Source organism: Letharia lupina (genome assembly GCF_014066315.1).
Source record: "Letharia lupina isolate WasteWater1 chromosome Unknown contig_26, whole genome shotgun sequence".
In the NCBI taxonomy this organism is placed as follows: domain Eukaryota; kingdom Fungi; phylum Ascomycota; class Lecanoromycetes; order Lecanorales; family Parmeliaceae; genus Letharia; species Letharia lupina.
The window spans coordinates 145638-159603 of NW_023502995.1; the positions used below are offsets into that span (position 1 = coordinate 145638).

The 13966-nt window shown below is 48.3% G+C and overlaps 4 protein-coding genes across 4 annotated transcripts; 3 read left to right on the top strand and 1 right to left on the bottom strand.

Moving 5' to 3' along the window:
• Positions 1-3480: 3480 nt before the first annotated feature.
• Positions 3481-4704, top strand: HO133_006700 (uncharacterized protein; the record flags this gene model as incomplete). Its single annotated transcript, XM_037297597.1, has 1 exon — positions 3481-4704. The coding sequence occupies one exon, from the start codon at positions 3481-3483 to the stop codon at positions 4702-4704; it is 1224 nt and encodes a 407-aa protein (XP_037147033.1).
• A 538-nt stretch (positions 4705-5242) lies between these two features.
• On the top strand, positions 5243-6590 carry HO133_006701 (uncharacterized protein; the record flags this gene model as incomplete). Its single annotated transcript, XM_037297598.1, has 2 exons — positions 5243-5323; positions 5382-6590. 2 exons carry the CDS (start codon positions 5243-5245, stop codon positions 6588-6590), a joined length of 1290 nt encoding a protein of 429 aa, XP_037147034.1.
• A 1914-nt stretch (positions 6591-8504) lies between these two features.
• Positions 8505-10135, top strand: HO133_006702 (uncharacterized protein; the record flags this gene model as incomplete). The annotated part of the gene is made up of 2 exons (XM_037297599.1): positions 8505-8852; positions 9074-10135. The coding sequence occupies 2 exons, from the start codon at positions 8505-8507 to the stop codon at positions 10133-10135; spliced, it is 1410 nt and encodes a 469-aa protein (XP_037147035.1).
• Positions 10136-10983: 848 nt separating this feature from the next.
• Positions 10984-13221, bottom strand: HO133_006703 (uncharacterized protein; the record flags this gene model as incomplete). Its single annotated transcript, XM_037297600.1, has 2 exons — positions 10984-12384; positions 12442-13221. 2 exons carry the CDS (start codon positions 13219-13221, stop codon positions 10984-10986), a joined length of 2181 nt encoding a protein of 726 aa, XP_037147036.1.
• Between the last annotated feature and the right edge of the window lie 745 nt (positions 13222-13966).

Consider the following 13966-nt stretch of genomic DNA (forward strand, 5'->3'; position numbering starts at 1 on the left):
ATCTTATTTATATAGTATAATAGATAGAAATCTTCTTATTATTCTCTATCTTAATTATCTTTTATTAATATATCTAATATATAAAGTATTAATTATAATAATAAAATTTAAATTTAAGTATTTACTTTAGCTGAGATTAAGATTACTATTAAAATTATTAGTTGATTTTAAAAATAAGTCTATAATAGAGAATACGATTTTATTATATCTAAAAAACTCTTAATATTATATATTATAAATAAGTCTAGATTCGAATATTCTCTAATTATTATATCTATATTTAAAAGTATAATTCTAGATATTATATAAAAAAACCGCTATAATCGTAAAAAGACTTCTTTTATACTTACTATTAAATAAGAAATCTTATTTATAATAATATTATAAATACTTAGACGTAATAATTTCTAAGTCTATAAAATTATTAAAAAATTATCTCTTATAAAAGCTATAATAAAAGTATATTATTAATTCGCTTTACGATATAAGAATTAAATTATAAAAGATTAAAAGAGAGTAATTTAAAATAATAAAATTAATATAATCTTAAATTCTTAGCGAGAAAGAGTATATATATAATATTAATCTAACGAGATCTTCGTTAAATCTAATATACGATATTATTTCGTAAATATTATAAAATTTATATTCTAAGAGTATTTTTTTTATAATAAAAAGAGTTCTTACTATATTTAGAAAGTTAAGATCGCTATTAAAAAGAAGAAGTATATTAAAAATCTCGCTAAAATTAATATTACTCTAAAATCTAATATTAAATAAATTTAGAAATTTAAGATTAATATAAGATATATAAATCTTTAAAATTCTTCTAATAAGAAGCTTATATAAAACTTTATTATTAAGATTAAAAAAATTATTATTAAGAAGAAGAAGAGGGGAATTAATTAATATCGCTATTAGAAAAAGATATATACACTTATATTTCTTATACTTCTTCTTTTTATTAAATATAAATTCTTATTCTAAAGCTTCTAAAGTTCGCTTAGAAATATAAATAAAAAAGACTTAATATAATAATTATAGAAGATAAAGCTTTAATATATATATTAAAGTATTAAAAAGTAATATTTATATTATTTAATATTATTAGAATAGTTTAATATAATAACTCTTTAAATCTTAATATAATTAAATCTTATTAATTATAAATAAAATATTATATTATTTAAAAAGATATATTAAAAATTTATAAGAAAGTCGAAAGACGATAGCTATATTATTAAAATTACGAGTTTATTTAAAAGAGAATTTAGAAGTAAATAAAATAAATATCGAGATATATTATAAAGATAATATATTTTAAAAATAATAATAAGTATAGAGAAAGTTATAAGAGAGGTAATATATAATTATATAACTTCGTCGAGCGAGCTAATAAGTATATACGTAATTATATAAAGTATTATTATTAAATAAATATAACTATATAGAAGTGCTAAGAATATTAAGAGTACCAAGTATTTTAGCGCTATCTAGGACTTTTAATATCGACCTCCGTACTGATCTCTTTATAGCTTGCAGGAATATCCTTCCTCCTAACAAACACGAAGTTTTGAAACATTTAGCGGACCAGTTCTGGAGCAAAGAAAAAAAGTTATATATTTAATTCTCGGGCATAAAAGTAGGGAGATAACCTTCATGACGACGACGCAGACCTCCCTATATTCAAAGACGTCTTTTTCTACGTTCTATATATCTATAAGAGACTCCGACGCCGTGCGAGATATTCTTATTTATCGATATCGCCGCCACTAATATCTGACTTTATATTAAAAGGATGAATTATCTCCGCTTCGCTCTCCGCTCTGCTCTCCGCTTCGCTCTCCGCTCTGCTCTCCGCAAGTTCGATCGCTATATAATTGCTTGCATGTATATATGCTTGCTTGCTTATTTGCCTGGTCGTCTAAAAAATGAGAGGAGACTGCGGTGTTTAACCGAAGTAATGAACTGATTGGCGAGGCTACGCATTTTCCTCAACACGCCGTGCTGTCGGTCCGGCGAGTATCATGGCGGTTACCCCGAGAATTGTGTACTTTAGGGGAATTCCTGTATAGTGTCTACGCGTCTATTGAGACGTATGGTGTTTTTGAGTATTGGTACCGCTGCTATGGCTGAGTTAGCTGAGTTTTTTAGTAGAATAAAATTAAAAGCCTACTTCTTAACCACTGCACTATAGCTTCTAATTTAACGAGGGCCTATTTGATTATTTATTCAACTTTTTTTAAGAATTTCAAAAAAAACCATATCACGTAGTTGCGTATTTTTGTTAAGGATCATATGTACGTAGGGTGTGAATATTATATATCGGGCAATACACTAAAAAAATAAGTCTTGGCAGGGTTTCCTACTCAGACCCACCTCAAGGCCGGTGGGGCCAAGCTGAGACTACTCTATGTGCTATGATGCTCATCATGACGTGACTTGATTCGGTGAGGGTGGAAAATACAACTACGGTATGAAAGCTCGAAGTACGGTAGAGATATGCATAGCCGGCGGCCCCCTGGAACCGCGGGTTACATGGCCACGGTGGCCCCCAATCCATCATGACGGCTGAGATGGCGTAGCCGATGAACGGGATGAATATGCCTCCTGAAGCTCTGAACAGTGATGAAAGTGGTTTTACCCACGAAAAGCCTTCAAGCGACCAAGTACCTCTTTCGCGGGGTTTTCTCAAAGCTTTTGTTAAAGTAGGAATTCAAAAAAAAGGAAGCAGCAAGGCATCTTACCAACACGAAAAGACAAGACGTTGGAGTTTGACCTTCTCAGAAGCTCCTAAGATCATTGGTCCGCGTGATGGTTGTTGCTAAATGCTAATGCTCGGGCACAACGTACGCTAAAATACGACCCCTAAGGTAATGATCCCCCCCGTCTCCTTCATAAGCGGGCCCACAATGTTGGCCGTGCTTTGCATCTCGAAGCTCCAACACCGTAAACCTTTGATGACCCAACGATTGGTGAGTGTTTCAGACTTGTTCCAACCACATATGGCTGGATGGCTTACCTAGGATTGATCCCCCATGTCTGGCGGCATGCCGTAAATATTTCGAGGCTCAGAGGCAAAATTATTGATTGGATCACCAACGGGCAACGAACAAATACCCTGCTGCGCCATGCGCCATGTGAAATTTGACCACTTCTCTCATATGCACAGCGGCTCTTGATCAATACTCACATGAGAACCTCTCCCACGCATTGCTCTCCAAGGCTTCGCTGCCCGTGTTTCATGACTGTATCATGAATGCTTTCCCATATGAAGTAATACATACAGCCTTCTCAACCACTTGTCTGCGCTTCATGGCTATTCTTGTCAATTGAGCCTATCAAGAAAGAGACCTTTTCCTCATTAAACTCATAAGTCAGATAAGCTCATCACTGGATACCTACCTCTACGCCTACATTGTCATCCATGACCCTGTTACAGCTTGCGCCGGCATTTGACCTCTCTTAACCTCTACAGCAATGGCGATCAAATATCGAGCCGCCGAAATGTCCATTAGCATCGATCAGGTCCCGGCAGATGATCCCAACTTATCGGTACCGGGAGAGATCGCTGCACCTGGACAGAGTTCGGTGCCCACAGCCTTCGTGACAGATGCACCGGCTTTCGCCACAAAATCATCCACCACGCTCAGTACTCCCTCATCAACTGCTGCTACAAGCAGTCAAAGCTCCACAGCTGCGGCACCAACCCAGAGCGCAGCTGCGTTTAAGGGTGGAAGTGGACTGAGTCATGGCGACATCGCGGCCATAGTTATTCCGATCGCACTTCTGGCCATACTAATTCCGATCCTTGTTCTATGGTATCTCGACCGTAAAAATCGAACCGCGGCAGAGAAAAGAGCCAGTCACCGAAGTTCAAATGAGGCCATGCTCCAGAAGCATTCGAGTATCCAGAAACCACCGCAGCCAAGAGGTCCCAAACCAGCCCGCCCTGAACGGACACCCAGAAGGAGCGTAGTAGATCCCCCAACACCAGAAACGCGAAACTCACTTGGCCTGTTCAACTTCGAGCTATCGCCTCCATCGACGCCGGGCATGGGATGGATGACGCCCAATCCTAGGTTTAGCATTGCACGAGCGCTTCAACTGCGCCGTTCTCAACCATCCGTCGTTACATCTCAGCCTCGTACTTCACGGGGAGAGTCTGATCGCCCTCGAACGGGAGACTCAGAGCGCTCAGAGCGACGCCAGACAAGGACGAGTATTTTCGACCCACCACCGCCTTATGTCATTGATACTGCGTCGCCCAAATCGGCATCACGTTTTGCTCCTTTGGAGCGGATAGGAACGCTTCAACATGCGGACCGTCCCCATGGACCCACTATGCAGCCGACAATGGCCCCAACGCTGCCTGCCGTCGCTATCACCAACGGCGCTCTTGATGTTCAACAACCAAGGTATACACCCCGCCATACACCCCGCGCATCGAGCGAAATCCTGCAGCTACCGGATGCCTATGGTCGTGTTCATACGCGGTCACCCTCGCCTACTCTGTCCATGCATAATGGCTCTAATTTAAGTCGTCCATTCTCATACGCAGCGCCTGAGAGGATCTCAGATGTTTCCGGGCTATCAGACGAGCCGGAGCCATGGAGGAGGATGAGAGAGTCTAATGGATCGTCGGTTATCTCACCTATTGACAGCGATGAGAGCTCCACGATACATCCCCACCAAGTCCTATGAACCTGTATATCAAATTCGGAGTCAGTTTTGCGTATTCGAGGGTTTATCTCGAGCCTTGTAATATGTCTAGTCAGCGAAGACTCCTAAGACATTTTCTCAGGGCTTGAGATTGAATCTCAAAGGGGGGTTACGGACTCCGAAAATAAGTACGCAGCATGGCGGAATTTTTGAGCTTTCATGATATCCATTGCAGCATCTGAGCGTGTAATATACTGTCACTTTAATGTTTGAAGAATTAAAATAATCAAATTTCATGCAATGCCTTGAGCCCTTTTCTCATGAGACTGTAGCGGCTAGCCAATAGCGATAAGGTGTCCGTATTACATAATCGATCATTCGCTCATGACGAGCAACCTACCACGTCTGTAATCGACTGTTGACTTGAGACGTATCATAAAATCCAACCTTTCGACATGACGAACCTCCTTTTAAGTTCTTGAGCACACTGTCACCAACTAACGAAAACAGATCGACCCAAAGTCTAGGACGAAGTCCTGGCAGGAACGATTTGGTTTGAATTCCATCTCACGCATTGGCTATGGACCGAGTGAAGAATGTGGCCAAGGGAGGTTGGCATCCAAGTTCAGTACGGTCGGAACACAAGCATATCAATCAAGTGGTATGCTGTTTCACTTTCCCGGTTCGGCTCCTGGAGAACGCTGACAATAAATGGATAGGCGGGATGGGTAGGTCACGGCAAAGAACAAAACAGTAGCCTCAAAGCAACAGATCACACCTCTCGCCCTCTCACATCCCTGAAGGATCCCGACGCGTTCGGTCCACCTCCTAAGAATGTCAATTTCCATGGTGGGGCAGCAGTCCCTGATGCTGCCACGCCTGACCGAAGAGGAATAGGAGCACCATTGCCCGCAGAAGAGATACGAGCGATGGAGGCAGAAGAGCAAAGATCTGCGCAAGCCGTTCAAAAGCCTGCTCCACCGCCCGTCCCATATCGAGCAAACACAACAGGCTTGTCCACTGCAAGTCTTCCCAAGCCTCCGGTACGGCGACTCGAGAATGGGGAACCATCCGCTACAGCTAGTCCGACTGCAAAACCAAAACCCTCGCTGCCTCCACGACTACCACCAAGACAGAACTCGCATCCTACAACAAACGCACCTTCACCTCCGCCAGACTACAATTCCGCTACGCAACAACCTCCTCCTCAAGACCAGTATCTCAATCAAGGAGCTTTGGGACGCCTCGGGAAAGCTGGTGTCTCTGTCCCTGGACTTGGCATAGGTGGGGGGCGGGGAGGACACGGAGGGCAGGGAAGCTCGCAGGCTTCGAACCCATGGCGTAACGAATCCAACTCGAATACACCCTCTACATCCAGCCCAACTATGACTCAAAGCCCGTCAATAGGTGGACTCAAATCCCGCTTCGGTGGATTGACCACCTCTCCTACATCCTCCCCATCTGACCAACCGCCGGCAGCCTCCCAAGGTACCTCCTTCGCCCAAAAACAAGCCGCCCTCCACACCGCCTCCCAATTTCGGAACGATCCTTCCTCGATCACTCTCTCGGACGCTCGCAGCTCCGCCGCTACAGCCAACAATTTCCGCGAACGACATGGGGAGCAAGTAGCTACGGGCTGGAAAGGGGCGAATGCTTTGAATAAGAAGTACGATGTTGCGAATCGAGTTAATGGGATCGCAGGCCAGAATGGTAGTGCATCACCAGTAAGAGAAGATGGGCCAATAACGATGCGGGACAACACTGCGAGTCCGGCTGGAGGAGGAAGTATGCCAGCTTCTCCGTGGGCGAACGAGCTGAGCCAAAGTGCTTTCAGGAAGCCGCCTCCACCTCCGCCTGTGAGAAGGACCGGGACAGGAAGCAGTGGAACGCCGCCGCCCGTTCCGATGGGGAGCAAACCTAGGACATGAAATTATGCAACATGGAACTTCCCATGAATGATAGACATGACTTATATACCCTAATTGACAATTCTAATGCGATCACCAATCCACTCGCTCCATCTTTTCCAGAGCGTCTTGTCATAGCTGTTCAAGTTGTTCAAGCATCATGTTTATCTTACAATCGGAATACCCCTGGTATCGCCCGTATGCACATACCGAAAACGCCGTCAACCGATGACTCTTTAGCGCATTGACCAAATCCCCCATCTCGGGTTCCGGCCTTCACCTGACGACAGCGTCCCCATTACTACTTTTCCCCTTCCTGCTCAAGACCCAACCCGTAAATCCACCCGCCTTCATCCCCTTCCTCCTCTCCTCGTTGATCCTCCTCACCTCATCTGCCGGCATCGGCCCCGGCGGGCCCTGCCTCTCAGCCAGAGCCCCGTCTTCCTCACCCCTCCTATACCGATAATCCGGATACGGCTCCCTGCGCACCCGCGTCGTCGGAGGCGCGTCGAACCCCGCCGCCGCCGCCGCACCCCCAGAGGCCCGCGCCCCACCCCGCCCCGTCCCCCCTCCCCCTCCCCCGCCGACCTCGCCGTACCCCGGCGCCGGCGGCCCGCCCGGCTCCCCGGCCGCGGGCACGTAGCCGTGGGTCTCGCACCCTCCGCCCCGCCAGTCGCTCGTCTGGCAGAAGCACGTCCCGGCTTGCAGTCGGGCGATGCGGGCCGCGTTGTCGCGCTCGAGGTCGGAGAAGCGGGCCGTGGAGGAGGGTTTCCTGGAGGCGCGCTTGGCGCGGGATTTTTTGATGGCGGAGTAGGAGAGGACGGAGGCGGCGATGAGGATGGATGCCATGGTGAGGGTGGATGGATGGATGGGTGGATGGATGGATGGATGGATGGATGGGGCCTTGGATGATCGTTGGAGGGTGGCGGGTTAGTTGAATCTTGGGAAGGGTGTGGCAATGGTGAGGGTACAGGTGGTGAGGCTTTGGGTTCCTAGGAATATGTTCGGTGGTGGATATGTCCAGTTGAAAAGCGACACGAGGTGCTCTTATGTATTGTTTGGGCCCGCCCCATTTCTTTGATGTCAACAATGACTCCAGTCGGGGTCTTCGGAGGCCAGTCGATGACGGGTCGTAGGGCTGCCAGAGCCCCCTATATTTCGGGTTAGCTCCGCAGTGATACGTCAACATGACTTCAGCTTCGCGATAATTACCAACACCACCATCGTATTCGCTCCTTGTGTTTATTTTGAAAGTCCCGGTGCCGTTCAGTAATGCTTCAGTTCGAGATCGAGCGTGGCTTGGGCACCGGGATGTCAGAAATCATAACGCTTTACTGTTGCAGCTGGTGAGTTTAAGACTGGGGGAACTTTTGTGCAACTCGACCCCCAGTGAGACCGTCTCTTTTTTACACTCGCCATAATCCCTATTCCCTCATGACTTATTTTCATGAGTAGGTGTACACTCTTGGTATCCGTCTCACGATGATCTGTCCGCACGTGTGTTTGTGGGGACCCCGCGTTACTTGTTGTTGGTTTCCGAGTGGTCTCGGGGTCAACAATGTCATGCTACCATTTCTTTTTCCATCTCCTTCCTTTTATGTCTCGAATCGAAGTATCGTTTTAGATATCTGCCCTCGTCTCCTGCTCTGGACTTCGGGTATGAGCAGACCACCTGTTGGTCGACGCTTGGGCCCCCATCAACTTGGTAGGCCAGGACAATGTCTTCTCAAAAAGTGTACCACCAGCGTTCCGAAAAGGCATGTGGGAAATACCTTGGTCACGACGGTGGCCTTGCATCATTCGAACAAGCTGCAAATATCATGGGGCTCGTCCCCGCATTCTCTGCTTCATACATCCGCTGTGCCTGTATAAAGTATATCTTTCCTCTCTAAATCATGCTTCGTCCGTGTCTTCTGCTGCTTCAATACGTCTAAGATGCGGCCTGTTATTTTACTCTTCCAATGGCTTTGCACAAGTACCCTCGCAGCAGCCCAAACTTGCCCAGACTACGCCGACTACGCTGCTGCTCCACATGCACCTTTCTCGGGTGGAGTATATAATCTCTCCTACCAGAGGCCTGCGCCTAGTTGCCGGACTTTCACATCACCAGCTGTCGAAAGCACCATTGCCCGTCTGAATTCAACAATTACAGACCCCGACCTTTCCCGCCTGTTCGAAAACAGCTTTCCCAATACTTTAGACACTGCGATCAAATGGAAAGGGTACGCTGCAGACAACGCAGACGAGGAGTTAACGTTTGTCATTACGGGAGACATGTATACAGTATTTCACTCAAAGAGTATGCAATATGGCTGATAAGATCCCGAAGAAACGCTATGTGGCTCCGGGACTCGGCCAACCAAATGCAGTCCTACCTCTCTCTCCTCAATACCACCACTGACACCTCTAACTCATCCAATGACACCATAGCCTCACTCTACCGAGGCGTAATTAATCTGCAATCCCGTTATCTCCTATCAAATCCCTACTGCAACTCCTTCCAGCCACCCTCCGAATCCGGCCTCCCACCCTCCATCAACAGCGCCGCTACCAACGACGTGGTGACCCCGTCATACGCCAATACCACGGTCTATGAGTGTAAATACGAGCTCGATTCCCTCGCCGCATTCCTCGAGATCAGCACAGACTACTACACGGCCACCAACGACCTCGCCTTCTTCTCGAAATACAGTTGGGTCGCTGCGGTGCAAGCCGTTTTAAACACCGCTCAATCAATGACAATCTCAACCTACGCAGCAAACGGCAGCGTCAACACCCTCCCTTACACCTTCCAACGCCTCACCACCTCCGCCGAGGATACCCTCGCCAACAAGGGCACCGGAAACCCCGTCCAAAACGGTACCGACCTCATCCGCTCCGCCTTCCGACCTTCAGACGACGCATGCATCTACCAATTCTTCATCCCCGCCAACATGATGTTCGCCCACCAGCTCAACACCACCTCCGCCCTCCTGACCGCCATGGGCACCGCCAACAGCACGGACCTAGCCACCGAACTGACCGCCCTGTCCGCCTCCCTCAGCGCCGCAATCACCCGGCACGGAATCTTCCCCGACCCCGTCCACGGCGCCGTCTACGCGTACGAAGTCGACGGCTACGGCGGACGCAACATCATGGACGACGCCAACATCCCCTCCCTCCTCTCCGCGCCCCTCATCGGCTACCTCGCCCAAAACGACTCCGTCTACCAGGCAACCCGCGCACTCTTGCTCAGTGCCGACACCGACCCCTATTTCATGCGCGGCCCCGTCATCGACGCTGTCGGTGGGCCCCACGACGGTCCCGGGTTCGCCTGGCCGATGGCGAGCATCGTGCGCATCTTTACGAGCGGGGATGACGGGGAGCTGGCCGGTTCGTTGAAGGAGCTGGTCGGGTCTACGGATGGTCTTGGTGGGTGGTCGGCTTGCGATGTCTTTCCTTTTATCTTCTTCTTCTTCTTCTGCGAGAGACTGTACAAAACTGACCAACCCACTTTCCACCCAACAGGCCTGATCCACGAAAGTGTCAACACGTTCGATCAGTCGCATTACACGAGACCGTGGTGAGCTACAACGTTGTCCCCCTCCCCCCCCCCCCATTTTCCCCTTTTCCCTTTTCGTCTTCTTTCGATGTCCTTTCCATCCGCCCCGCCCCGCACCCGCTGCCATACACACAGTGCTCCCCGTGTGCTGTGTATACTGATCGAGTGACTGTACGATATGTCTAGGTTTTCGTGGGTAAACGGCCTGTTCGGACAGATGGTTCTGGATCTGGAGACGCGGAAGCCGGAGATTTTGAAACTGAGCTTTCAGTGACGGACGCCGGGGGGGGTTGTTTCTTAAGAGCTGATGTTTTTTCCTTTTTGGAGTTGGGCCGGGGGGGGCCGGGGGGGTTGACGGCATTGAATGGGCGCGGTGTTTGAGAACAGGGGCAGGGGCAGTGTTGGATGATCCCTTGAATGTTGAAATCATGAGCATGGAGTTCGAGGTTTATGAACCGTAAAGCACTCTGATCGGACTGTTTCTGTGTGTTGATCGTCATGATCTCTTGGCTTGTCAGTGGTGAAGGGCATTCGATTTGGAAGCTGTCAGTAGACAGACAATATGGCTACTTTTGCTGGCAGATTGCCTGCATGCGAATCGATGATTAAGAGTGTTCATTTGGGGCGAAGTGAGGATCTTTCCGTCATAGTTCTGGGTTTAGATTCCAGGGGTTTGGAATGATCAAGGTCAGTCACGCAGTTGCGAAAGATTTTCGAAACCCAAGCACTTCGCATGCCTATGTACTTGCTATTTGGGGAATCCTTTGACAAACACAATGGAATTTATCTGTCTCATAGAACGCCCTGTTCAATATCCTTCATTTGGTCAGCACACATCCCCGTTACTGGAGCGCATAGCTGTATCCTTCGCCCCTAACCCAACTTGGGCTGCATCTCCTCCTCTGCTTTCTTCTCTTCCTCGGTCTTGGGCTCGTCCGGCACAACCTCATAGGCCCGCGCGTCCCCATCGACCTCCTTCTTTTCGCTCTGGCCCTTCTTTGGTGACTCAGAACGCTTGGAGCCACCACCGCCGTTCTGCATTTTCTTCGGGGACTCAGAACGCTTCGAGGGGTCGCTCTTCTTTGGTGATTCGGAACGCTTGGGAGCTTCAGCCTTTCCCTTGCTATCCTGTGAGCCCTTCGACTTGGGGCCTTCGCCACCCATCTTTTTCATCTTGTCCTGCAAAGCTTTCAGGTCTTCCTGCACAGTATCTTTGACATCTTTTACGCCCTTCTGTGCTGTGGCGGGTAGGTCGCCCGCCGCATCTTTTGCCTTGTTGCTAATATCTTGAGCTCCTTTCTGCGCCTTGGCTGGTAGGTCGCCCGCCGCATCTTTTGCCTTGTTGCTCATATCTTGAGCTCCTTTCTGCGCCTTGGCTGGTAGGTCGCCCGCCGCATCTTTTGCCTTGTTGCTCATATCTTGAGCTGCTTTCTGCGCCTTGGCTGGTAGGTCACCCGCGGCGTCTCTAGCTTTGTCGCTGAGGTCATGTGCGCCTTTTTTGGCTTTAGCCCCGAGGTCTTTGGCATTGGACTGTGCCTTCTCGTTGAAGTCCTCGGCACTCTCCTTTACGTCACGCTTGGCGTTCTCAAGCTTCGCCTTCAACTCTGGGGGCGGCTCAGTGTCTCCGCCCTGCCTTCCATCAATGGCTTCGCGAATCTCTCGCTCGATGTCCTTGACAGCGTCTCGGGATGATTCTTTGACATTTTCTTCCTTGGTTGGTTTTGGAGGCTCAGAGTGGGCACGAGCTATGTAGCTGTTGTAGAAATACGTCATGAATAGGTATGCCAAAGGCGCGAGGTACACCAGATTCATCAGGATGGCCAACACTTGCCCAGAGGTATCGAGACAATGAACTCTTTGACTGCCCATCCGATATCTGATCTCTTCCTGTGCCTTTTCGACCTCTGCTGCATGGATGGCATCGATGCCGAACGTTTCGCCTTGGTAGTTCCTCACGTTCTCTGCAAGTCCTTCTTCTCCGGCTGCGCGTAACGCAACTTTCTTGAGCCAGCTTCCAAGGCCTGCTGCTGTTGTCGCGCTGGTTAGGGCGCTGCTGAGGGTTGAAGAGACAGTAGAGGCAGTGCTCGGAAGAGCAGTGGAGAGATTATGTATGTAAAGGTATGCCTCTTCGATCGGGATGTCGTAAGCCACGAAGAGGTGGAGAAAAGCGTAGGAAGCACCGAAGACTATCTGAGCAATCTGAAGGAACGTCAAGGTTTGCTTCACGGCTTGGGGGACTCGGATGGTAAGCGCGGAGAGAGTGTAGTAGGTGTACTGAGTATAGTTAGTGATCTCACCCTTCCACTATCAATCGGGTACCTGAGTGCTCACCATGATCGTGTGCAAGAAAGAATTGACAAAGACGAACATCCAAATTGGTGGAGACATGTAACGAATCCCGGCCCACATGCACAGCATAGCGCCAGCATGATGGAACGTTTGGAGTACCGAGCTTTTCTTGCCTTTGGTGAGAATGATTGCGGTATCGAGCATCTCGTAGAATTTCGAAAGGTAGAAAAGCCATCCGTAGAAAGCGAGGCCCTCATTCCAGATCCTGCCCACGTCTGTTGAGTCCGGAATGTCTCCGGCAAGGTTCATAGCTTTATCGGTGAAACTCCAGACGCTCGTGCTGGTGTTGTACGTGGTAGCACTGCCAAGTCCGCGTGGACCCTGCATCTTGCAAAGCGCGTCGGCTGCGCCGGCAAGCCCATATTGTCCATCTAGACCAGGCCACGATTGGCGGATCGCATTGAGCATACCAATGAAGGTCCAGCCAGAGTACAATGCGAGGAAGACATTGTGGGCAACGACCAATGCCCAGAAAATGAGTGATTTGCTGAAAGCCCATGGCTTGTGTTTTCTATCCATGTTGATTGTGTTGACATAGCTCACGGTGGTCGTGTAGACTAGGGCGATTGTGATTGGGATGGCGACATGAAGTGCAGTGTTGTAAAGGTCGGTAGGGATGGTAAATGGCCGAGCGAGGGTATGGTCTGACAGTGAGGGACTGAGGGCTTGGGGGTTCTGTCCTGCTCTGTACCACAGTAGGGAGGATGGAGGATGAGTGAAATGTACCGAAGGCGCCGTCGAACTGGCCGAGGGGAGAAGCATCTTGAGCGCTCTTTCCAAGAAGTCAGTCAAAGCGAAATAAGCTCACAGTCGATTTTTGCAACTGAGAGGTTCGAAGAAGAGCTATTTGAGGTATGGGTGAAAGTGTAGCAGGAAGTGGGGAAAGCATCAAGGGTTGACGATTGGGTATGCACTGTTCGCTACCACATTGAGTTGTTAGTGCTTACCTGAATGGATAGTAACTGAAACTTGATCCAGGTGTCGTGTTGTTGTCTTGTTCCTAGGTGATCGTGTGAGGATGACAACGAGTGTGCCGCAGAGTATGAGAAAAACCAGAAAAACACGAACGCGCTTCAACATGCGCCGACAGCGCCAAGGCTTGAGGCTTGGCAACAACATACTTTAGCTTGGCAAGCTTATTATCGCTGGAAAGAAATACCCGAAATAGATCCCTACTGCTGATGAACAATCCATATTCATTTATACCTATGCATACACCGACACCTCTAGCATTCTACGCCGTGATTGTGGTCGCGCCGTGTATTCAGACGCTGCGACAATGTTGCTCTACATCGTTTTGGTCGAAGCCGGTGGTGCCGGGAAGCCGCAGTTGAAATATCATCTCCGAATGAATCCTTTCTTCAAGATCATCACACCCGTACAAGTTCAGGTGTAAGCTGCTCTTGAGGATTGAGTTGACAAATGATGAGAATAAGGGAAAACCTCCTTTGGGCCCTCATGTCTGAGCCTCTTAAGTCCTGACTCTCCCCCCAATCGTTCTGGTCAT